Genomic DNA, 24,150 nt, shown 5'->3' with positions numbered 1-24,150 from the left:
TTATTTTTTCCCCAGTTTCTATTTAACAATGAGAAGCTATTTTTAACACGGCTACAACCTCCTAAAAAACTACAGATTAATTCTTATTTTTATGAATATTTATTATTGTCAGCCACTTTAAACAATAAATAGTTTGAACAATAATACACGGGTTAAAAAAAAAGATAAATAAAGCATCAACATTTAAATTAAAGTTTTTAAAAATGCTACTGTTTTTAAAAAGTTAAAAGAAAACTGCTGTACTTAAATGTAAAGTATTATCATAAAGTAGCCTATTCATCAAAACCTGCAAATGTTTCTTGGACCTCATGAATATAGGTCATACCGTATGTCATAATATTCATATATAACTCTGTTTGATACATTTAGAAATATTTGTTGCATGTATATAGGACTTATTTGTATATCTTTGAAATCTAAACATTAACTTGTATTCTAAATATATGAATTGGATTTACATATTTAAATTAGAATTAGATCTGCTTACTGCCTGTAAGAGTATGCTATGTGTGTCAGAGAAGCAAGTAATTAAACCTGTCAACATTGGGATATAAAAATACGAGATACGCCCCCAACAACCGTTACAAGTATGGGGAGGAAAATAACCTCAAATGATAGAATACATAACAAACATTAGAAAAATGAATAGAAAATAAAAAGCTTAGCCTATTAAATCTATCAATCTAACCTATCAATTTCCTGATCACATCGTTGTTATCGTACGCGTCAAAGGGTTAAAAGCGTGTTCATTTTTTTTACTTGAATCAATCAATCGATTCCTCCGCATACCACTAGAAGAAAGCCTATGTACCAATTGTGGTACATGTACCACAGTTTGAGAACCATTGCTGTAGACAATCGAAAAAAACAACCCAAGCTCATTCTGAAAACGTAGCCCCGTGGATGTTTCTGGAGACTGCATTTGGTTTTTTCAATCGAACGCTGCGGGGCAGTGTGACGCTGCTCCTCTTTGCACTCGCCAGCTGGGCTGACGGCTCGCCTCCTCCGTGTGGAGGGCTTTCCCGCTGCAACCAGTTCGTCCGGTTAGCTCATCGTGTTACGTCAGCAGATCGGAGGCCCGGAGGAGGAGGAGGAGCCGGTCAGCGTTCGAGACCCGGTTTGAGTCCGGGTGAAGAGCGCTTCCAGAAATCAGGTAAGACTAAAAACAGAATCCAAAAATTCAAGCGAATGAGTTCATAATGCGGTGAAATCCGAAAACGAGGTCAAAATCGGACGAGGGCTTTTCTTTTACTGTACGGCTTTCCTAAATCATCACTTGGGTTTAGGGAAGAAGGAGGAGGAATCGTTCAGTCATTCAGCCAGCCGGTCAGTCGGACAGACGGTCGCTCGACAGCGGCTTCTGGCAGCTATTTACGCGAGAACAGCGCGGGCGCAAACGCCGCTCGCGAGAGGCTTTCGAGACAAGAAAAAGTGCACACAGTGGCCTCTTGCGTATTCGCGAAAACCAAAACTGCACAAATACATACCTCCCGGGGCGTATTTCGCAGTCTCCAGAAACATCTGCGGGGCTACGTTTACAGAATGAGCCCTGGTTGAAAAAAATAAAGCTTAAAGGGGCTAATAATTTTGACCCTAAAATGGTTTAAAAAAATTTTAAAACCGCTTTTATTCTAAACTAAATAAAACAAATAAGACTTTCTGCAGAAGAAAAAATACTATCAGACATACTGTGAAAATTTCCTTGGTCTGTTAAAGGGTCATGACACCCCCCACTTTCGGTTAAAGTCTACTTCAGAATTTTTTCAAAAGATGCATGATTAATGGGCGTGGAGCTCCGCGAGCATAGGGCAGGAGTGGGCGTGGCCAGCAGGGGAGAGAACAACTGCTGTTGTCAGTTAGCTCACAAAATGAGACACAAACCGTGAGGAGACGCATGAGTTTATAGTTCACAAAGTTAAAATGCAAAGAAATAAACAGTAATTTAATGACCTGCTACATTTGTTATTCGTAATTTCATACACACATAACCACAATTTATATCATTATAAAGATAAGTGTGTTCATGTAAACACTATAAATGAGGATTTTCCCTCGATCCCCAGGTCTATTATAGATCTGAATGCAGACTCAGTGCAGCAGGTCTCCTGACCTGCCTATTTTAACCATTAGCCCTGCTGGTAATCTGTAGGATTTAGGCAAACACAGCAGCACAGTGATGTGTCTAAATGTGAATGAACTCCTAATAAAAGTCAACGTCCGCCATTCTCCAATTCTCGCACTGCTCTCCCGACAAAAATGCTTGCAGCACACACGCAGCTTTGCTGTATGATCGGCCCTGACAAGATCGCGGGGAAAAAAACATGCAACAAACCCAGTGGATTATGGAAACAAACATATACGAGTCTTCATGAACGGCTACTGGGTGCCGTGGGTCCATGACTCCGTGTCTCACAGCTTGCTTGAAACTGACAGGTCTGTCTTGCCTTTGGAAAGCACGTGCTCTCATGAATAATTAAGCAGCCGGCTCTTCTCATAGGATAAGAAAACTCCGCTATGAATAATAATGAGAAACCGACGCGTCATCATTGCACTTGCAGTACTGCGCTACGTCGCCGATTTTGATCCCGCCCCAAAAATCATTTTAAACCCGGAAGCTGAAATTAACTAACAAAAGCTCAAAATTATCCAGTTTTCCCCACAATTAAAGCTGACAGGTGCCAACATTGTCTTAACTGATGCTCAACACACACAAATCTGTTAATATAAAAAAAAGTTCTCCAGGGTGTCCTGAACCTTTAAACATCATTTGGGAAATATTTAAAAAATTAAAAAACTCAAAGGGGGGCTAATAATTCTGACCAACTGTATATATTTATAATATTAGTAACTTGTTTGTTGTTTCCTGATGGTAGAACAACTTTAAAACATTGTAAAATGCTTGCATTCAAGTTTCTTGGAATTTCCTGGAAGTCAAAACCAAATTTCCTTGAAGTAAACACATGACCTTGGTGTCCTTTGAACAAAACATGACTGTGAGCTCTATGGATAATCCTTTACTATGGAATTTAATACATTAATATTAAATGAACTAACACAATGAGCCTTTGAGTTTTTATTAACTAGAATAAATGATAACGAATTAATACCGTATCATATGAACTTCTGGTTGTTAGTTCATGCATTGCTGTGTGAAGTGTTAGTGTAATATGATGCTGTGTATGTCTTTTCCAGCGGCTGAAGTTCGAGATCGCTGAAGTGATGACAGAAATTGAGCAGCTCACGTGTGTGGGCGAGAGGTGAGTTATGTTTCCTTTCACTCCAGTGCTATTGAAGCTCGTTTACAGCTGTGCTGGTGTGCCTTTTGTCCGAGTGTCATTATGGATCTGTCCTCCACCAAACATTCATTCAGAGCTTTATTCATTGTTGAAAGTTCAACTCACACAGACATGACAAGCACATATTTACAGCATGTCTGTCACGGTTCTTTATATAGAGGGACTCAGTGTGTGAAAATAGATGATAAATATATTAAATTCTGTTGCTGGAAAGTGTTTTAAAGACTTGTTAAAGGGCATTGTGAGTAGAGCCCTGCACTGGCCTTAAATCTAAGCCCTAGCCCGGCCTTGGCCCGAGACGCACAGGCTGTATCCTGGCCCTTGCTTGGCTTTAGATTTGTTGGCGGATTTTCTGCACACTAAAATTTACAATTCATATAGCTATTGTTTAAAACAAAGTTCAAAATGAGTAATAATAAACCTAATTGAGACATTTGCTAAAAGGCCTAAAACTAATGAGACAAATATTGATCCCCGCACGGGCTGGAGACTGCAGTCTCAACAGCATCTGAGCTAAGGGAACTCCAGCACCTCAGCCCGTCTATTTCATCTGACAATTCTGATTCGCCTGCTGCGCAGCCTCCTCGCATGGAATCGCTACCATTTGAGGTGTTTTAAACTTTTTTTAATTTTATTCAGGCTAGATTATTATTTTATTTGACAATTCAGTTGATGATTTAGCGCTGAAGCATATGGCGGATTTGTTTTGAAGCACTTCACCTCAAATGCTATTCGTTCTTCTATTTTAATATATATATTGAAACCAAGAGACAAACTATATGAAAGTTGTTTTTATATTTCAAAAGTCAAATCATATTTTTGCTTGCAACTGTGAGGGTGGATGATTTGTTGCAGTCAGTGGAAATTCAAGATTTAATTAATGCTTCACCACCACAATCCTCTGTCATATATTTGCAATTTTTTATTAATATGTCGTAATTTTAAAGATTACGCCTTGAGCGTCTAATTTTTCTGTGGTGCTGATGTGCTTTTATATCGTTTAGATTTCAAAGTAACTATGTTAATATTTAAAAAAGAAGCAAATTTAAGTGGGGGAAACCGGAGCCCCCAGAGGAAACCCACGCGAACCCAGAGAGAACATGCAATTTCCACAAAGAAATGCCAACTGACCCAGCTGAGGCTCGAACCTGCGACCCAGCGACCTTCTTGCTATGAGGCAACAGGATTACCTACTGCGCCACTACATCACCCTAAGACTGTATAGCTAATATAAAAAAAATATGATAAAAGTTAATGGTTACGGGTTTCTCAAAAATTTAGTTTTTCAAAATATATTCTTTTGTGTGTAACAGAAGAAAGAAACTATATTACATAAAATTTAAATATATATATATAATTTTTATTTTTATTTTTTTATATATTTTTTTAAGTAAATAAATAACCATAGCTAAAACTTTTAAAATGAATTGTTATTATTGGCTTCTCATGCTTTTATGGGAAGTCAAGTTACAATGTAGGAAATAGCAGTAGCTGAGTTGTGAACCGACTGACACAAACTGATACACACAAAAGCTTTGCACATCGATTTGCTTCAGCAAACATATTAACCCACTCTTATGGGTTACTTTTATGATAGATAAATATTATTTTCGGAGCTTCAGAAAGTCAAACTAAAACAGGTCTTGTGGGTGAGTAAACTATGGAATGGTGGTCATTTTTAGGGGAATATTCATGTCATATTACAGTACAGTTGACACGACAATAGCTTATGAACAGGACCAGAGTCACTGAATTATTTTCACATTTCTTCAATTAATTTTTGTAAATGTTGGCTAAACTCTGCTTAAAGAGCAAATAGAATTGCGCACTCTGTAACTGTAAGTAGGATTGTTTGGTAGTTCATCATTTTGAAGTGAATTTACTCACTGTCAAATCATACAAGAGCATCTTTGTCTTCCAATGAGAGACTTTTAAGGCATATTTGCTTCCATTTTCAGCAAAACAACACAAAGGAACAAACAAATTGCAATGGGAAGAAAAAAGTTCAACATGGACCCCAAGAAAGTAAGTCGTCCTTACTATAAATTCTAAAATACTTACTGAAAAGAATCATCATTAGGGTTATTACAAGACTTAGAGTTTTGTGCCTTAAAAATGTTGTATAGTGTAATAAATGTGAATGAAAATAGCATATACAGTTGAAGACAAAATTATTAGTCCTCCTGTGAAATTTAAATTCCTTTTCAAATATTTCTTAAAGCCTGTTTAATGGAGAGAAATTGATGTAAACACATTCAAAAACATAATAGTTTTAACAACTATCTTTTTTTTGTTTTTGCCACCATGACAGTGCATAATATTTTACTAGCTATTTTGCAGGATACAAGTATTCAGCTTATGGTGCATTTCAAAGGCTTAACTTGGTTAATTACTGTAGGTTAACTAGGCAAATTAGGTGAATTAAGCAAGTCAATGGAAAACAGTGGCTATTCTCAATCTGAAAAGAAAAATTCTGAAGGTGGCAACTAAAAGGTTCTTTTTTCATCAGAAAAAAAGTAAATACTTTTTCAAAATGTCTCTGCTCTGTTATAAAGCATATGGGAAATATTTAAAAAAAAGTTAATTTCACAAACAAGGGTCAGTGTATAATAATAAACATTCCCCAAGAGCGTAAAAGTACCCAAATTAGACCTAAGGCAAGTATTCATTGGTTGTCCCTTTCCCAGTTTTTTATCGGTGTAACCCCACCAGTCCTACACCACCTAACCAGCTTCGTGCTAAGATCCAACCGACAACTTTCCATGTGGGAGTCAGTTGCTCTCTAACTAGGAGGCTAAAGACCATGGCCTCTAGCCTCTGTCACTAGAGCACATTTTTTTAAGGTTTAAGGTGAGGTTTACCTGCACAGCACTTTACTAGCTGGCCTCTCTTACACTCACCCCCCTAAACCTCACTCCCATCTGGGTCACGGCACCAATGTAACCGGTCCTACATTTGGGGGTTTGGGGGGTTACCTGCACAGTACTTTACTAGCTGGCCTCTGTTACACTCACCCCCCCTAAACCTTACTCCCATCCAGGTCGCAGCATCAATTTAACCAACTGGTCCTACAACACTCAACCTGCTCTGAGTTGGGATTGAACTGGTAACTCTCTGCATGGGAGTCGGTTGCTCTAATGCTGCGTTCACATTAGACGTGGAACGAGTGTCAAGCGCGAGTCATTTACATGTTAAGTCAATGCAAATGCGCGAATAGACATCCTGCGGCGCGATACGCGCGAAAGGCACGGCGCGAATGACCCGAATTGCATGATGCGAATGGTTCGGCACGAATTGAGCGTTTTGCATGTTTGACGCACTTAACGTGCATTTCGCATGAATAGCTCGAGTTCAAAAATCTGAACTTCAGCGGACATTCGTGCCGCGTTAAACAATCAGGAGTTTGCTCTTGTGGGGGCATGATTGTGACGTATCGCCTGTTGTCGGTGTCCTGGGGGAAATCCTCCAGAGGGCACCAACAAAAAGTTAATCAAACTGGGCTGGGCTCAGTCAAAAGCACCGCTGAAAGTCTCCATCATCCAGGTTCAGTTTCTGGAGGAGTTTATGAGCTCACAGAGCTGGATACACATCTTAAAGGATCCAGTGGACACGGCCCTAAAAGTATCAACGCTGTTCAGCCTCTATAAAGCACATAAACACCGGTATTTTCTTCATAAAATCCATGTTAGCCATTTAGCTATGAAGCAAGAGTCACCGGGCAGACTGAAGCCCTGCCCATCACGCGAATCCACGTCTGTTCTGAAGTGAATTTCATGCGCGAATGAAGCAGATTTGACGCATGAATGAAGCAGGGTTTGACGCAAATGTTCAAAATTGCTATTTATCCGCGCGTTCCGCGTCTAGTGTGAACACAGCATAACAATGAGCCTAAAGACCATGGCCTCTAGCCTCTGTTGCTGCTTTACTAGCTGGCCTCTGTTACACTCACCCCTCAAACCTTAAGATTCTGACGGTATGATAACCTTGGATAAAAATATCACTGTTTCACGGTATTGTGCTCACTGCTCTAAAATATATTATTTTTAAATGTCTGGGTAAAAAAACAGTAAACAATGGTCTTTAGCATTTGTTGCTAGGGCACCTTTTCAGGTTCAGGGGAGTGAGATTTACCCTTTACTAGCTGGCCTCTGTTACATAAGCTTATAAACCAATGAAAATACAAGCAATCATGTCTTCAACTGTATGGTTTCTTGCATCATAAAGAGTTAAAATGATCAGCTGTATGAGAATCTTTACAGACTTATTACATTTTCATTAGTTTCTAAGTATCTTAATACTCTGAAAGCCTTTTAAAACATGAGCGTCACAGCAGTTGTACTGTACACTCTATTACATTTGGAAATCTTCCACAAGATTTCCCTTGAATTTAGAGGGTTTGATCCCGAAATCCTTTCCTAAATCAAATCTGCTTGCAGGGGATCCAGTTTCTTCTGGAGAACGACCTCCTGCAACAGACGCCCGAAGACATCGCACAGTTCCTCTATAAAGGCGAAGGCTTGAACAAAACTGTTATCGGGGATTACCTTGGGGAACGGTAAACATTAGCTTCAGTGTTTTTACTCTGCTTTATTCAATGTATGTCCATCGCACTGTGAGATGTTCGCCTGATTCTTCACAAAACTCCTCCGGAAATTGACTGTCTGGGTTAGAGATGGTAATATGTGTGTGTGTCTGTGTGTGTGTGTGTGCCGCTGGAGGAAGTGCAGTTCCTCTCGGGATGTGACTTGTCAAAACAACAGGATTGCGTGAAGCATTGCTGCACACACAAACAGCTGAAGCAGCTCACGAAAGGCCGCCCAACATCCTGAAAGATCTTAAAATCCTACAAGCGATCGATCCTTTTGTGCCAAAAAAGTAACCGTTGCTTCTGTGTGTGGTGCTTGTTTCCTCGTAGGGATGAATTCAACATCAAAGTGCTCCAGGCTTTTGTGGAGCTCCACGAATTTGCCGACCTTAACCTCGTTCAGGCTCTGAGGTGGGAAAACTGTTCATTTCCTCCAAAAATGCTTGAATTTATTACATTTACATTTATTTGAATCTATTATATACAAAAAAGAGTTGGATTGTTTATGGTTTAAAGGGGAATCTTATGTTTATTACATTAGAAATATTGTTTTAATGAGCAGTATTTTTTGCACTGTCATTTTTTTATTTTGTATGACCATGAAACATTTCCAATATTAATCTCATATGCTATTATTTGAAGTTTTTAATAATAAAATATAAAATATATTATGCATAATATATATATATATATACACTAGTCTCACGGTTCGGTTCGGTTACGATTATCATGCCATCGATTCCGTTCATTTCGATATTTTGGTGCGTTTCTGTATCCAAAAGTAACGCTGTAAAACAGCCGAGAGGAAAAGAAAAGTCATGCCAGCAGGTCAAATGGGCCACTGTGTGTGTGTAAGAAAGAGAGAGAGACAGAGGCAGAGCGAGAGCGAGCGAGAGAGAGAGAGAGAGAGAGAGAGAGAGATGGGGTGGGCTACTTTCATTCTCAAACACACACAGTGAAATTGTGCACAGTTCATGAGTATTAAGTAGTTAGAGCGTTGTAAATACTCGCAATCGTCTCCCTCGCGACAGAGCGCATATGAGGTAAATGACGTCAGTAATAACCAGTTATGATTATTACTGAACCGATACCGAATTGTCCGCGTCTGCATCGCGGTGCATTGAAGAAACGATTAATTTTGACACCCCTAATATATATATATATATATATATATATATATATATATATATATATATATATATATATATATATATATATATATATATATATATATATATATATATATATATATGTGTGTGTGTRTATATATATATATATATATATATATATATATATATATATATATATATATATATATATATATATATAAATATAGTTGAAGTCAGAATTATAAGCCCCCCTGAATTATTTGCACCCCTGTTTATTTTTTCCCCGATTTCTGTTTAATGGAGGTAAGATTGTTTCAGCACATTTCTAAGCATAATAGTTTAAAAAACTTATTTCTTATAACTGATTTATTTTATCTTTGCCATTATGACAGTAAATAATATTTTACTTGATATTTTTCAAGACATTTCTATTCACCTTAAAGTGACATTTAAAGACTTAACTAGGTTAATTAGGTTAACTAGGCAGGTTTGGGTAATTAGGCAAGTTATTGTATAACGATGGTTAGTTCTGTAGACTATCGGAAAAAAAATTAGCTTAAATAGGCTAATAATTTTGTCCCAAAAATGTTTTTTAAATAATTAATAACTGTTTTTATTCCAGTCAAAGTAAAACAAATAAGACTTTTTTCCAGAAGAAAAAAATATTATCAGACATACTGTGAAAATTTCCTTACTCTGTTAAAAATCATTTGGGAAATATTTAAAAAAGAAGAAAAAAATTAGCCCCCAAAAGGGGGCTAATAATTCTGACTTCAACTGGTATTCAGTATTTATAAATAATGATGTTTATGTAATTCTGGATCAAAAATAATGGGGTATTAGTAGATTATTAGATTTTATTTCAGTGTAATTTAAATGGATGCATTAAATTATTTTAAATATTTATACATAATGATAGTGTTTGTAGAACAATAACTTTAAATGTAAAGAATAATAATTAGGTATTAGTAGATTATTCAATTTTTTTTCATTGTAATCAATGCTAATATTTCGAGGTGATGTAAATGTAAATGTAAATGAAATTATGATTATATTCAGTTATTCATTTAGTATGCAAGCATAATGACACTGTTTATTGAACCATAATTCAGATTTATTTTTTAAATAATTAGGTATTAGTAGATTATTGTAATATTTTCAGAGTAATGCAAATGTGAAATCATGAATAAATCGAATCATTTGAATGGTTTTGAATTCTGAATTAAAGATTGTATTTATGGAATCATAATTATTATCAGACATAATTAATTATCTCTGATAATATATATTTTTTTTCTGGTGAGAGTATTATTTGTTTTATTTCGACTAGAATAAAAACTATTTTTAATTTTTTAAACACCATTTTAAGAACAAAATTATTAGCCTCTTTAAGCAAATTTTTTTTTCGATAGTTTACAGAACAAACCATCACAATAAATTGTCTAATTATTACCCTTACCTGCCTAGTTAACCTAATTAACCTAGTTAAGCCTTCAAATGTCACCAATAATTCTGACTTCAACTATAAATAATGTAAACGTAAATTAAATTTTGAATAAATTAAATTCTTAGTTAAATTCTTAGTTTAAATTAGTTTAAATTCCTAGGAAAAAAGTATTGATGCTGAATTGAATTAGTTACATTATATATTAGCAGATTATATAATGAGACTATTTATTGAACCCTAATTATTTTTTGAAGTAATTAGGTATCTGTAATTTTTTGTAATTAATGTAAATATAAATAAAAAAAATAAAAATTAAAAAATTAAATGATTCGTGTAGTAGGGCTGTTCGTCCATGCTGATAGTATTTATGCTACCATATTTCAGAATAATAATAAAACAATTGATGGATTATTCAATGTTGTGTAAATGTATGCCTTTCTAACTGATTTGCTCTCTCCACACAGACAGTTTCTCTGGAGTTTCAGGCTTCCTGGTGAAGCGCAGAAGATTGACAGGATGATGGAGGCGTTTGCGTCGCGGTACTGCCAATGCAACCCTGGAGTCTTTCAGTCCACAGGTCAGACATGCTCAAACCGCCCAGCGTCCAAACTAATACAAACCTCAGAAACACACTCATTCCAGATCCTGTTTTTGTTCATTGTCGCATTCTCAGCATTGCTGCAGGCTCCACAATTGTGGGAATTAGCATCAGGGCTTCTTTTTTGAGTCAGGAGCTCTGCATGGCTCCACTTTCATTTCTGTTGAGCTATCACTATTATTTTCGTGATCAACTGGTCGCAGTTGAAAGCTAAACTCAAAATCTCAGCTTGTACAAAAAATGCACTCATATTAGTGGTTTTGCCACATTTGCATTGTTTTTAATGTGTTTTGAATGCAATTGCCACTTTATTTAAAGGAAACTAAATAGTGTTGACTTGTGATTCCTGTTATGGATGTTTATAGGGTATATGCTGAAGCATGCTAATAGGACTTTTAATTTGCCAGTATCCTGGGTTAATCGTTCCCGGCGAACTGTATGCTATTGCAAAATCGGCGCGTTTAAGGTCTGTTTTCTTTAAAAATCTGCGATCTCCACTGGCTGAGTGATATCCGATATAAAGTGGGACTCAGATTGTACAAGAAGGACTGCAGTAAATTACATTTTCTCCGCCATGTCTTTATAATATGAGAATTTATTTTACCCTAGTATATTCAATGGAGCTACTGCGCTAACCTGCCGATTCTGACAGGCGCGTGCGAGCAAACGGCTTTTTGTCTCGTTATACGCTTGAGCAACTAAATGGATGCCAAAGTCTGTTTAACTGATTGTATTTGAAATACATTACAACATCGATGCTTTAAAAGGAACCATATAAAATGGGAAAAAACATCACGATAACAGGTCACCGGAAGTGTATTAGCATGGGAAACACATTAGCTCGGCATATACCCCATTAAGCCTGATTTATACTTCTGCGTTAGGTGACCGGCGTAACCCACGGCGCATGCAACGCGCGTGGCTGTGCATTTATACTTCTGCGCGCTGTCTCTGTGGGCCTACATTAACACTTCCAAAACACTAGTTGGCAGTGAGGTGTAAATGTTCCTCTGTGTCGAGTTTCTTCGCTGCTTTATTGCTTGTCCTGAACACTTCCGGGATGTACAAGTGGCTCAAACTCGCTCATTTTGAGGGAGGAACCGGCGGACGTGCAACAACTTTAACTATGAGGTGAACACAAAACAAAACTTTCCATCCGGAGCTCCTTCACGGTACTCCACACTTGTAAACAATCGCTCGCGCCATTCGCGCGACTCGCGGTCCCGCCCAGACTCGTCAGCGCTACCAAGCCGACCAATCACAGAGCTTACGCTACGCGTCGTTGCGACGTGTAGTTAAATTTTTTGAGAGGTGCACGTCAGTGACGGCGACGGCCACGGCGAAGGGCTATGTGTCAGCGCCGTAGCATACGCCAGCGTTTGACGCAGAAGTATAAATCAGCCTTTAGGGATGTAACGGCATCAGAATTTCAGGTCACACTTTACAATAAGGTTCATTAGTTAATATTAAATAATGCATTTACTAAGATGAACAAACAATGAACAATACATTTACTACTGTATTTGTTCATGTTAGTTAATGAAAATACAGTAGTTCATTGTTAGTTCATGTTAACTCATGGTGCATTAACTAATGTTAACAAGCATGGACTTAAATGTTAATAATGCATTAGTAAATGTTCAGTTATGATTAATAAATGCTGTACATGTGTTGTTCATGATTAGTTCATGTTAGGAAATGCATTAACTAATGAACCTTATTGTAAAGTTTTACCGAATTTCACGGTACGGTAATACCTCGGTATAAATGGCACGGTACGGCATTTATCGAATCATTTACAGGACAAACAAAACTAATGAAGAGACTCGAAAAAAGTGCCAAAAGTGTTTATCTACCTTAGCACTGAACGTATCAATGACATACAAATTAGCCATCTATCTGTAAGCTTTGAAACAGGAACTTCAATTTTTCAATATTAATAACAAAAAATTATTAAACCATGTAAAAAAATACAATACTGGTCACTATGACTGGTCATAATGTTCATTTTTGCTACAGAACTCCAGTTCTATTTCTGGTGTTAAATCAAAACAAAGCTTTGCTATACTCTAGATCTCTTCATCAAGTGTCCAGAATACCGCAAAGCCTTTTCTAGTGCTCTCCATCAGACACAATCACCCTCAACTTTGCGGAGATGATTGTTGTGGTTTCTCAATTGTGTTTGTGTTTTGTTCTTTGCAGACACATGTTATGTCCTGTCCTTTGCCATCATCATGCTGAACACCAGCCTTCACAATCCTAACGTCAGGGACAAACCGGCCGTGGAGCGCTTCATCTCCATGAACAGAGGCATTAATGACGGAGGAGACCTGCCGGAGGAGCTGCTTAGGGTAACACACACTGCGCTTTATACTACAGGGCTGTCCAATGCTTGATTATGATTGGCTGATGAGCCTTTCTTTTTATATAAACGCACAGCTAGAGTGGTTCCATGCAGTCCCTTACAGTACCATATCACCATGCTGAATGATTTCAGTTATTTGACAGCTTCAGCAGTCAAAAATCACAAGCAAACACAACAGAAGGATTTGGATGTGTAAGATGTGTGGTTTGATTCCGTTTACATTGGAAAAAAAATATTTTAACTCCATTTGTTACACAAAACTGAAAGAATGAGACAGCTCAACCTTAGTAACATCATTTTAGTAAATGACATAGCCTATGTGAAACTCTGATACAGCAAAAGGGTGTCATTAAAAAAAGTCTTCAATTAATGTTTACTTTTATTTTAGACTTTAATTTTAGCCAACTGTTATGTATGGGTTTCCAGGCGTTAATGTTACAAGAATTCAGCCTATATGACATGATGCAAGAACATGTAACATAAAAAAAGAGAGAAATGCACAATAGCAAATATTAAAAACCTGAATAATGCCAGTTTGCAGCTTTAACTCGCTGTAGACCCTGGAGAAATGAACTGGGGCCATTTACATACTTACATAGTACATAGTTATTTGAAATAGAGATGTGTGGCATGCACATGCAAACATCATATATGTACAGTTGAAGTCAGAATTATTGGCCCCCGTTTATTTTTTCCCCAATTTCTGTTTTACGGAGGGAAGATTTTTTCAACACATTTCTAATTATAATAGTTTTAATAACTCATCTCTAATAATTGTTTTATTTTATCTTTGCCATGACGCAAGCACCTAATATTTTACTAGACATTTTTCAAGACACTTTTATACAGCTGAAAGTGACATTTAAAGGCTTAACTAGGTTAATTAGGTTAACTAGGCTGGTTGGGGTAATTAGGCTAGCTATTGTATAACGATGGTTTGTTCTGTAGAAAAAAAGTAGCTTAAAGGGGCTAATAATAGTGACTTTAAAATGGTTTTAAAAAAATCAAAAAATACTTTTATTTTAGCCAAAATAAAACGAATAAAACTTTCTCCAGAAGAAAAAATATTATCAGACATACTGTAAAAATTTCCTTGCTCTGTTAAACATCATTTGGGAAATATTTAAAATAGACATAAAAAAAATTCAAAGGGAAATTAATAATTCTGATATTCTGAATTGATTCTGAAATATGTACTGTACAGCTGGGAAAATAAGTCACTATTTTTCTCAGAAAACACATTTCTAAAGATGCTGTTGGCTTTTCACCAGATGTTCCTTGTGTCATTTCATTGCTATCACATTAGTCATTTTTCAGATTTTCTTTTTTGTTTCATTTTTATGTTTGTATTATGTAGGTTGTTAAAATCTGGTTAAATACCATGACAACAGCTATAAATAATTTTCCAAGGAAAAAAACAAAACATGATTCAATTCTTTTTTCCTCACTGTATATGTATATATGTATATATATATATATATATATATATATATATATATATATATACACACACACACACACACACACACACACACACACACACACACACACACACACACACACACACACACACAAAAACCGAAACAGTGGCTATATATATATATATATATATATATATATATATATATATATATATATATATATATATATATATATATATATATATACACACAACATCTGAAACAGTGGCTATAGTTGTGGGAACTAGAGTGTCCTCTTCACTGTCCTGTCCAATAAATGAACCCCCCCTAAACAATAAGCATATATAAAAATTACTCCACTAATTTTAAATGCTTACATGAGCACGTTTCTTTGCTTGTGAGTTTGCTGGGAGAGTCTTACAATGACACTGAACAGCTGAACCCAATATGTCCTGTCACTGCTAAGAGGACACTGTAAAAAGCTCCATCTCACTAATTCACTCAGCAATGGAACACAGTGATGATTATATACTGTAGTTAGCACATGTTTGCTGTTTAAAACATCCAAGAAGTGTGGTTTCTTTGACCAGATACAGTTCAAATCATATATCTTACTGCTTGTAATTAATATCAAAATACACAGTCATTCCAATCATTCATTTATTCATTCATTCATATTCCTTCAGCTCAGTCCCTTATTTATTAGGGGTCGCCACTGCCACCAACTGTTGTGGCATATGCAACCCGCAACCCAATACATGGAAACACTCATACGTTCTCGCATTCACACACACTCATACACTACGACCAATTTTTGTTCACCCAATGCTATAGCACATGTCTTTGGACTGTGGGGGAAGCCGAAGCCCCTGGAGAAAACCCACACAAACATGAGGAGAACATGCAAACTCCACACAGAAATGCCAACTGGCAAAGCTGGGATTTGAATCAGTGACCTTCTTGCTGTGCTAACCACAACTTGATCCATGTATAACTTTTGTGCGATATGGAATGTAAAACATTCAACATCTCCAAACCACTCACAGTTCAGATAGAGTCTCGCATTTCTAAAGTGTGTGATCCATATTCCAAATGACATTCATTTACATTGAGAATGTAGGCCATGACTGTTAGGTTTTTTTACCGTAATGTTGGAGCTCCTATATTGGGGCTGAATATGAACATGAATTTTCCATATGACCGACCCCAAAACTCAGAGCTGATCATGATTAATGCAGCAAAAAGCATAAGACAGTTTTCAATATTTTACAGAGTCAGGCATGTAAATGTACTCATCCGCATACATTAACAACACTAATGTCTCTTCGGTCTCTCTTCACCCTCTCAGAACCTGTATGAGAGCATCAAAAGCGAACCTTTTAAAATCCCTGAGGATGACGGCAATGACCTGACGCATACGTTCTTCAACCCGGACAGAGAGGGCTGGCTGCTGAAGCTAGGTCAGTAGTGTCTTTAACTCTGGGCTTGTATATATCAAGCTTTTCAAAGTGTTATTATAGATGTAAGTGCTAAAAATTCATGAAATGTACTCTTGTATAAAGGCTATCAAATTTCTTAAAGCTAAGAATCACTCTTAGGCCCAATCCCAATTCTATTTTTGTACCCCTACTCCTTCCCCTTCCTCTTGGTCCGCACAACTGAGGGTTAAGGGGAAGGGCTTCAAAATTTACCCCTAAGAACTGGGACAGCACTACAGCACCTGCGCATGTCATCATATGTCCTCACGATCTCTTGCTTCATATGAGATCAGACGGTCGCGACTGCTGTAGTTATTCCAGTTGTGCTATTTTTTGATATTTATCTTCAAGAAATCACTGAAGGCATATTTTATGTTATCATAACGATATAACGTGGCAATAAGATCGTAACTATACTGTGTATTTACACAGTGGCCATATTCATCTGTGTAAACACACCAAAAGCAACATTAACATTATAGCAGACACTGTAAGAAGCTCATTCTCAGCCACTAGACATTACTGACAGGGGATTTGAGTTGTGGGACTGCTGTACAGGAGTTATTATTATGGGTTATAGATCGCGAAATTTAGCGGGTTTGTTTTAAAAGCATGACAGTAAACATGAGTCCGGTTATGAATATATTAAAACGTGTTTGTTTGTCGTACAAATTCGTAATAATGACAAAAAAAAAACTAATTTGTGGATTGTGTGTTTAACAGAAAAAAGAAACTTGAGGGTGACTAAACGAGTCAATAGGAGAGTGAACTGCTCCTTAAAAAAAAAACAAAAAAAACACCAGATTGAAACTTTAAGCAAACTGCTGAAACACTGTTCACGGCCTGTTCTTACTTCATAATCTGATGTAAAAAGAATCTGGCAAGCTTTAATCTGATTGGACAACATTAAGCTTCTTTTACAGTCCGTCTGGGTTCAGACTTGTGTTTAACTGTACGTGGTGCTCACGAATGTTTCTGAGGGGAAAACAAATAGTGTATTGTGCCATTTTCTGTGCCAGGTTTGAGCTGATAATGATTCGGTGTGATCAGAGATTACATACATTTTGTTTTTAGCTTGATATTTGAGTTATGCCTGGGATTTTGGAAAAACAGAAAATCTACGGGTCAAATGAGAAAGAGGGGTTTATAAAATATCTTATCGTGCATTTTTAGAAGAAAATTCATTTTATAACTGTATTTAGAGATCAAAATACTCATTTATTGTCAGTTTTAATCATTATAATTCGCCAGTGCACGTCCTTTAAACCAGGGGTTCTTAAACTTTTCAACCAGCGACTCCCAAAAATACATCGGCAGTGACTCACTACCCCCAATATCCTCTGAGGTATATATATACACCTTACACACCGGCGCACACATACTAATAGGCCCACATGTATTCCTCTTTAAATTTCGAAGAATGCCACTCGGAAACCATCCTCCATGTTTAGTTGTGGCCTGTATTTATTTTTGATATACATGAGTGCCGTAAAGGTGTTAGAAAGTTTAACCTGGTGCAATTAAATATTAACTTGGTGTCTTTAATATTACATAATCACCCGAGGGGCGCATAAATTTAACTACTATTTTCATTAACTACTATATCTAATAACTACAATTTTTTCTGTGAGTTATGGATAAAATATGGTAATTCTAATGGTTTAATAAAATGAATTAGTTTTTTGGAAATCCCCAAGTGACCTCCACTCATTGTCCCGTGGGGTTCCTACCCCCACTTTGAGAACCTCTAGGGTTTACTCACTTGTCAGCAAGTTTTAATTATTTAAAATGTTGAAATTGTTAAAAACAAACTTATATTTATATAAACATTACATAAAAGTTATTAACAATTGTACACTTGCTAATTATTTATTGAGGACAGGGCTGAATAAGAATGGTGTTTCATTCTAACCATATCTATATAACTATATATAACTCTGAATCACAATGGAATCATTTTCCTTCATATTTTAACCCCAAGCTGAACTCTTACTAGTCGTTAGACACACTGATAAACAGTTGTAGGCAAAATTATTAGGCAATTATTATTACAGTGCTCAGCATATATAAGTACATCCCTCACAAGTCTATCTTTTAAATTCGTATTTTACAAACGAAGGTATACAATGTTATATTTGGGAATAAACATTAGATTAGTCAGTACTGAAGCCAAATCTGGAGCTTATCTAACAAAGTAACGTATAATAACGATTTAAAAACTATTACAGCCAAATGTATGTTATAGAAAAATATTAAATACAAATTTAAAAAATAGGAAAAATCAAGAGAAGCAAAAATTTTGTAGGTTGTAATTTCTTTTGGCATTATTTTCCTTGAATTTATTTGTATTATTTTTCAATTTCTAAATATGTTTGGTGACTAAAGTATTATTTTAATAAATGTATCTGTTTAATAATTCTGTTTTGTTTAAATGCACCAAAAACATTGCCTGTATTCACTGAAAAATTGATAAAAATATTAATTTTTAAAATGAACTGTACTCAATTATGCAGAGCATTTTATAACATTTTAATTTAATTTTAAAGTTATGAAATAAAAGGATGGAATTAAAAAACTATTATATTATTAAACAATTATATGCCTATGTCTAACTTTTTCATTTTGTGGCAAGCAGTCATGTAATAAGCAGGATAAAGTACATCCAGGCGGTTTCCACCATCTGCCAATAAACTTGTCGGGCTTTATTTTTTCATTACAACCTCCTTGATGTACTTTATCCTGCTTATTACATGGCTACGAAATTGCCACGAAATGTTAAAGTTAGACAAAAATATTCTGAGCCATAATAGTTTATTATTTATTGAATTAAATGCAAAGCTGACAATAAGGCTGAACGGAGCATACACTAACCTATGCATTGTTCTGTCACAAGATGGTGCCAAACAGTCAAAACAGTCTTGTGATAACTGAAAAATTGAGCTGAATATAGCTAAAAATGCAAAATACCTCAAAGAAAATTACATTTTGACAACAGAAAACTAGGGGGACACAGTGGCTCAGTGGTTAGCACTGTCACCTTAAAGCAAGAAGATCGCTAAGTCCTAGCTGGGCCAGTTACCATTTTTGTGTGGAGTTTGCATGTTCTCCCCGTGTTTGCGTGGGTTTCCTCTGGGTGCACCGGTTTCCCCACAGTTTAAAGATATGCCGTACAGGTGAAAAGAATAAGCTAAAGGCTGATGTATACTTGATGCTTGAGTGCGTGCTGCGACAGTGATGTCATTGCGGTGTTTGCGGAGCTTCGCTCTGGGTGCACATGACATGCTTTTGGCTGGAGGAGTGCACACGTATTTTCGAGACTCGAGTGAAGAGTGAACTCGAATCAGATCACAGGTAAACAAAAGTACATTCCATTTTCTGCTAAATGGATACATCAATCGAGTTTGTTTAATATATTTTCATTAAAGTAGAATCCAATGAACAAAATAAGGTAAACTTGACTGAGTACTTCATTTCCATTAAATAACAAAATTTTTAAAACAATTCAAATTATCAACACTATTAAAAAAACGTATTGCATTTGGATTGCCATTAGAATCATTGTTGGCATCCCTAAATCTTTGATCTCCATGCTTAGCTTCTTGCTTGTAACTTTATAACATGGGTTCAGTAGTTCTCATGCTCCCGTGAAAGTGTTTGAATAAGAGAGAAACACACACACATAGTCATAAGAGATGACTCTGGATGCAAAACAAGCCCTTAATGTGCAGTTATTAAGTAAACTAGACGTTCTGCCGATGGTCAAACGTCTGGCTATGCAACATTAGGTCTGTCAGAGGGGGCAAAATTCCAGACATCCACAAACGAATCCCTGCAGGGCTAAAATTACAAACGCTGCATTGTTGTCCTTCTCTTTCATCTGGATGAGCCTCCTTTATTTGTTTGTCAAGCATCAAATGGCGCTTGTTTGTGTTTTTCTGATGTCCCGTCTCCTCTATCTCTAAACATTACCTGTGTTGTTTCTACCCTAATGTGTGTTTGGCTTGTGCGTTTTGCTGGTTCTGTGTTTTCTAATGCGTTGATGTTGGACATTCCTTCTTGTTTTCCTATGCTCTGATCTCGGGTTTTAATTTTCTGTCATGTGACTGCCTGTGTCTACAGGAGGTAAGTAAGAAGGACAGATCTATTCCATCAAATATCCCATCTTGTCATGGAAAGTCAAGGAATTTTTAGTCATGGAATGTCAGGGTCTTTTGTTTGTCGCTTTAAATTTGAGTTTTCTGTCATCAGAATGTAATTTTCTATACGTATTTGTTATTTTAAATTGTTTTACACCTGTTATGTTTTTTTTGCAACTTAGGCTCATTCTGAAAACGTAGTCCCACGTACGTTTCTGGAGATCACGTTATATATCCCGGGAGGTACGTATTTTTGTGGTTGTTGTTTTCATGAATCTGCAAGAGGCTGCTGTGTATGCTTTTTCAAATCTCAAACGTCTCACGTTAGTGCCGTTCGAGCCCGCGCTGTTCTCGCGTAAACCCACCAGAGGCCGCTGTCGAACGACTGTCTGTCTGACTGGCTGTCTGACTGGCTGAATGATCCACTGGGCGACTGGCCAATTAGCCGACCCACCCTTCTCCTACTTCCCTGAACCCAACCAGACTTACCGATTTACCCACCCACCCGCTTACTTCCCCTAAACGTCCCTAAAAAATTTACAAAAGCCGTCCAGAAAAACAAAAGCCCTGGTCTGATTTTCACTACGTTTTCTGATTTTACCACATTCTTCCCCCTGTTATGAACTTGTTCACTTTATTTTTTGGATTCTGTTTTTGTTTTACCTGATTTCTGGAACCGCTCTTCCCCTGACTCGAACCCGATCGTCATCGTCAACGTGGTCAGCTCCTCTCTGCATCTCAAGTCCGCCAACATACACAACGAGCTAACTGGACAAACTGGTTGCGGCGGTAATGCCCTCCAGACGGAGGTAAGCGGTCAGCCGATAAGCGGTCAGAATGGCGTCACACCGCCCCGTAGCGTTCATTTAAAAAATGAAATGCAGCAATACGTACCTCTTGCGACATAATTCGTGGTCTCCAGAAACGTCCGCGGGACTACTTTTTCAGAATGAGCCTGTGTTTTTTTTTTTTTTTTTGCTATATACAGCATATATATTTTGGGATTTTTTTCAGCTGTCATACCCCTGTTTTTGACTCTTTGGTGCCATCTTGTGACTAAATAATGTGTAGGTTAGTGTATGCTCCATTCAGCCTTTTTGTTTCTATCAGCTTGGCTTTTATTTAAAGTAATAATACACTACACTACCTGACAAAAGCCTTGTCATCGATCCCAGTTGTACGAGTAACACATAATAACTTAACTTAATAGTTGATCATTTGGAAAAGTGCCAGAAGGTTGCTTTTTCCAATGAATCAACTGTTGAACTGCATCACAAGGCTTGGCCAGCCCAGTCACCAGACATAAACATTTTTGAGCATGTCTGGGGTAAGATGGAGAAGGAGGAGGCATTGAAGTAGAATTCAAAGACTCCTGATGAATTCTGGGAGTCCTGCAAGAACACTTTCTTTGCCATTGCAGATAAATTATTAATAATTTATTTGAGTCATTTGTTATTGCAGAGTTATGTACACAATATTAATTCTATTTCCACTGCTCCATGACTTTATATTCTATACTGTACATTATTTCTGTTAAGTGACAACTTTTATCTAAGCAAAGTAAGACCTTACTGTCCTAATTAAATAATTAAAAATCAAGGCATGATCGTATTTTATTTTGGTCAAATAAACATAATCTAGAGGCCTTTGTCTTTCATATAAGCCACTTCTGATCAACTAGAAGTATAATTTGTTGTTCCTAAAACTTGGATAGGCGTCAAGACTTTTGTCAGGAAGTGTATTATGGCTCAGAACAATGTTCTGTGTCTATTGTTAATGTTTTGTGGTTAATAGCAGTGTAATAAGCGGGATAAAGTACATCAAGCCGGTGTCCTGACATTTTATTCTACCCATTAGATGATGCTACCAACACTGTATGTGAATGGATCTGTGGTTGGGGTTAGGGATTAGGTAGGTTAGGGCGACTTCATATCACACTACTCCACATTAAAACTTACACTGGTAGCAAAATCTGATGGGTAGCATATTATGTCATCAAAATATGCTACCTACTTTTTGAATGGGAGGTAGGAAAATCTGACAAGGTAGGACACATCGACAGAACATTGGTTGTAATCACTAAGTGATGTTTTATAAACAAATTTCGGGAGGAGCAGGATCAGTCTTTGACGAGGCTAATTCATCACACACAATCATTCTATTATCCAATCAGCTCAAGAGCAAACCCCTATAAATAGTCAAACACGTCATACCTCCTTTTTCTCATTTCAGCGTCCCTTCACCTCCCCAACTCCACACTATTAAACCCGAAACCTATTTAAATCTGTGGCGGGAGCGTTCTGGAGCCATGCTAGACACTGCGCTCGGACACCGTATCTCTCTTTATCCTGATAAGGGGAATAACAAGAGTTAGGGGGCTTCCCCAGCTCAGAGCTCTCTCCCCGGACAGCACACCTTTTACGCATATTCCATTCAGTCAATTATCTGTAAATGTAAACTCGTGAAATAAAGCCTGACAGGTTTATTAGCAGCTGTTGTAAAAGACCGAAGGGCTTCATTCTGCGAAAACCGCCTGCAAGTACTTTATCCCACTTATTACATGACTGTTTGCCACAAAATGAAAAAGTTAGACACAAACATTGTTTTGAGCCATAACAGTTATTAGTAGTTTGTTACTGGGAATAACATACCTTGGAATGGTATGACTGAACAATCAGAATCAAGTATTCCAGACAGCCGTGTAATAATCTGCGAAAGCAAACTGCCTACAGTGTAAAAAAATATATCTGTTAATTAACAGTTTCCGCATTTTGTGTTTTTTTGTTTCTTTACGGTTGTGAAGTGCATTATGGGATCTCTGCTCTGTCCACTTTTGATATTGAAAATTCAAATGCAGATTAACAAAATCACTTTTATTTATTTTAGCAGTTTGAAACAAAATAATGTATAGGAAATAATATGTAGAGAAATACTGTAGGTCTGTAAAATAACAGAAATTGCAGTTTATTACAAGATTTTTGTACCATAATATACACCAACCCAGACAATATATCATCTTAAACTATTAAAAATGGTAACAAAAGTTACTTTTTCAAACTTATTTAGGTTAAACATTGTTGAAAGCAAAGATCAAGGTCCCATAATGCAATTCAAAAGCATGGAAATACACAAAATATGGAAAACTGCTTATTTACAGATATTTTTTTACAGTGAAGATGTACAATATCCTTACATAGCACAACAGCAATCTAATAAAGATGGCTTGAAAAGACTTGATAGAAATTCAGCTTTGAAAGATCTTCATTCTTCCCGACTGTAAGCATATGCATATTGTTATTTTGCTCCGATTTAGCCGGCTGCTGTTTCAGGGGTCACGGGTCAGTTTTAGTGCACATGGTCTGATTTAGTGTCACACCTCTGCTGTATTGTCTGACTCGGGGCGCAAAAATTCCTAACAATTCATGTAATGTCCCAGAAGCCCTATGTACTTACAAATAATAAGGGTGCACAAATACCCCCACAGTGTTTATATGTGTCCCCCTCAGCAGCAATCGGTGGGGAGCTTTTTCCACTCAATTAATTACAGTTTTCCTTAATAAAAATATCCCTGTTGCATTTGTGGGGACATGTTTTTACAGAGGAAAAGCATGAATCAACTAAAAACAAACATGTGCTTGTGCTCAAAACGTGTATTTTTCTATTTCTTTTTTCATTTTTATTTCTTTCCATAAAAAAGACTGCTAATAATAATAAT

The 24,150-nt window shown here is 36.7% G+C and overlaps 1 protein-coding gene across 4 annotated transcripts in view; it reads left to right on the top strand.

Annotated features, from left to right (window-relative positions):
- cyth3b (cytohesin 3b) overlaps window positions 1–24,150 on the top strand; it is a 100,066-nt gene that overhangs the window by 57,660 nt on the left and 18,256 nt on the right. For all 4 annotated transcript variants that reach the window (XR_012401260.1, XR_012401259.1, XM_017354834.4 and 1 more), the window contains exons 3-9: window positions 3,193–3,257; window positions 5,255–5,321; window positions 7,733–7,851; window positions 8,212–8,292; window positions 10,902–11,014; window positions 13,238–13,386; window positions 16,170–16,281. Coding sequence is in view for 2 of the 4 variants with exons in the window: in XM_017354834.4 (XP_017210323.1) it covers window positions 3,193–3,257; window positions 5,255–5,321; window positions 7,733–7,851; window positions 8,212–8,292; window positions 10,902–11,014; window positions 13,238–13,386; window positions 16,170–16,281 (706 nt within the window). In the remaining 2 variants the exon portion in view is untranslated. The remainder of the gene's footprint in view (window positions 1–3,192; window positions 3,258–5,254; window positions 5,322–7,732; window positions 7,852–8,211; window positions 8,293–10,901; window positions 11,015–13,237; window positions 13,387–16,169; window positions 16,282–24,150) is intronic.

This window comes from Danio rerio, chromosome 3 (assembly GCF_049306965.1).
Source record: "Danio rerio strain Tuebingen ecotype United States chromosome 3, GRCz12tu, whole genome shotgun sequence".
Taxonomy (NCBI): Eukaryota; Metazoa; Chordata; class Actinopteri; order Cypriniformes; family Danionidae; genus Danio; species Danio rerio.
The sequence above is the reverse complement of the archived record's forward strand: the minus strand, read 5'-3'. Positions and strand labels throughout refer to the sequence as shown.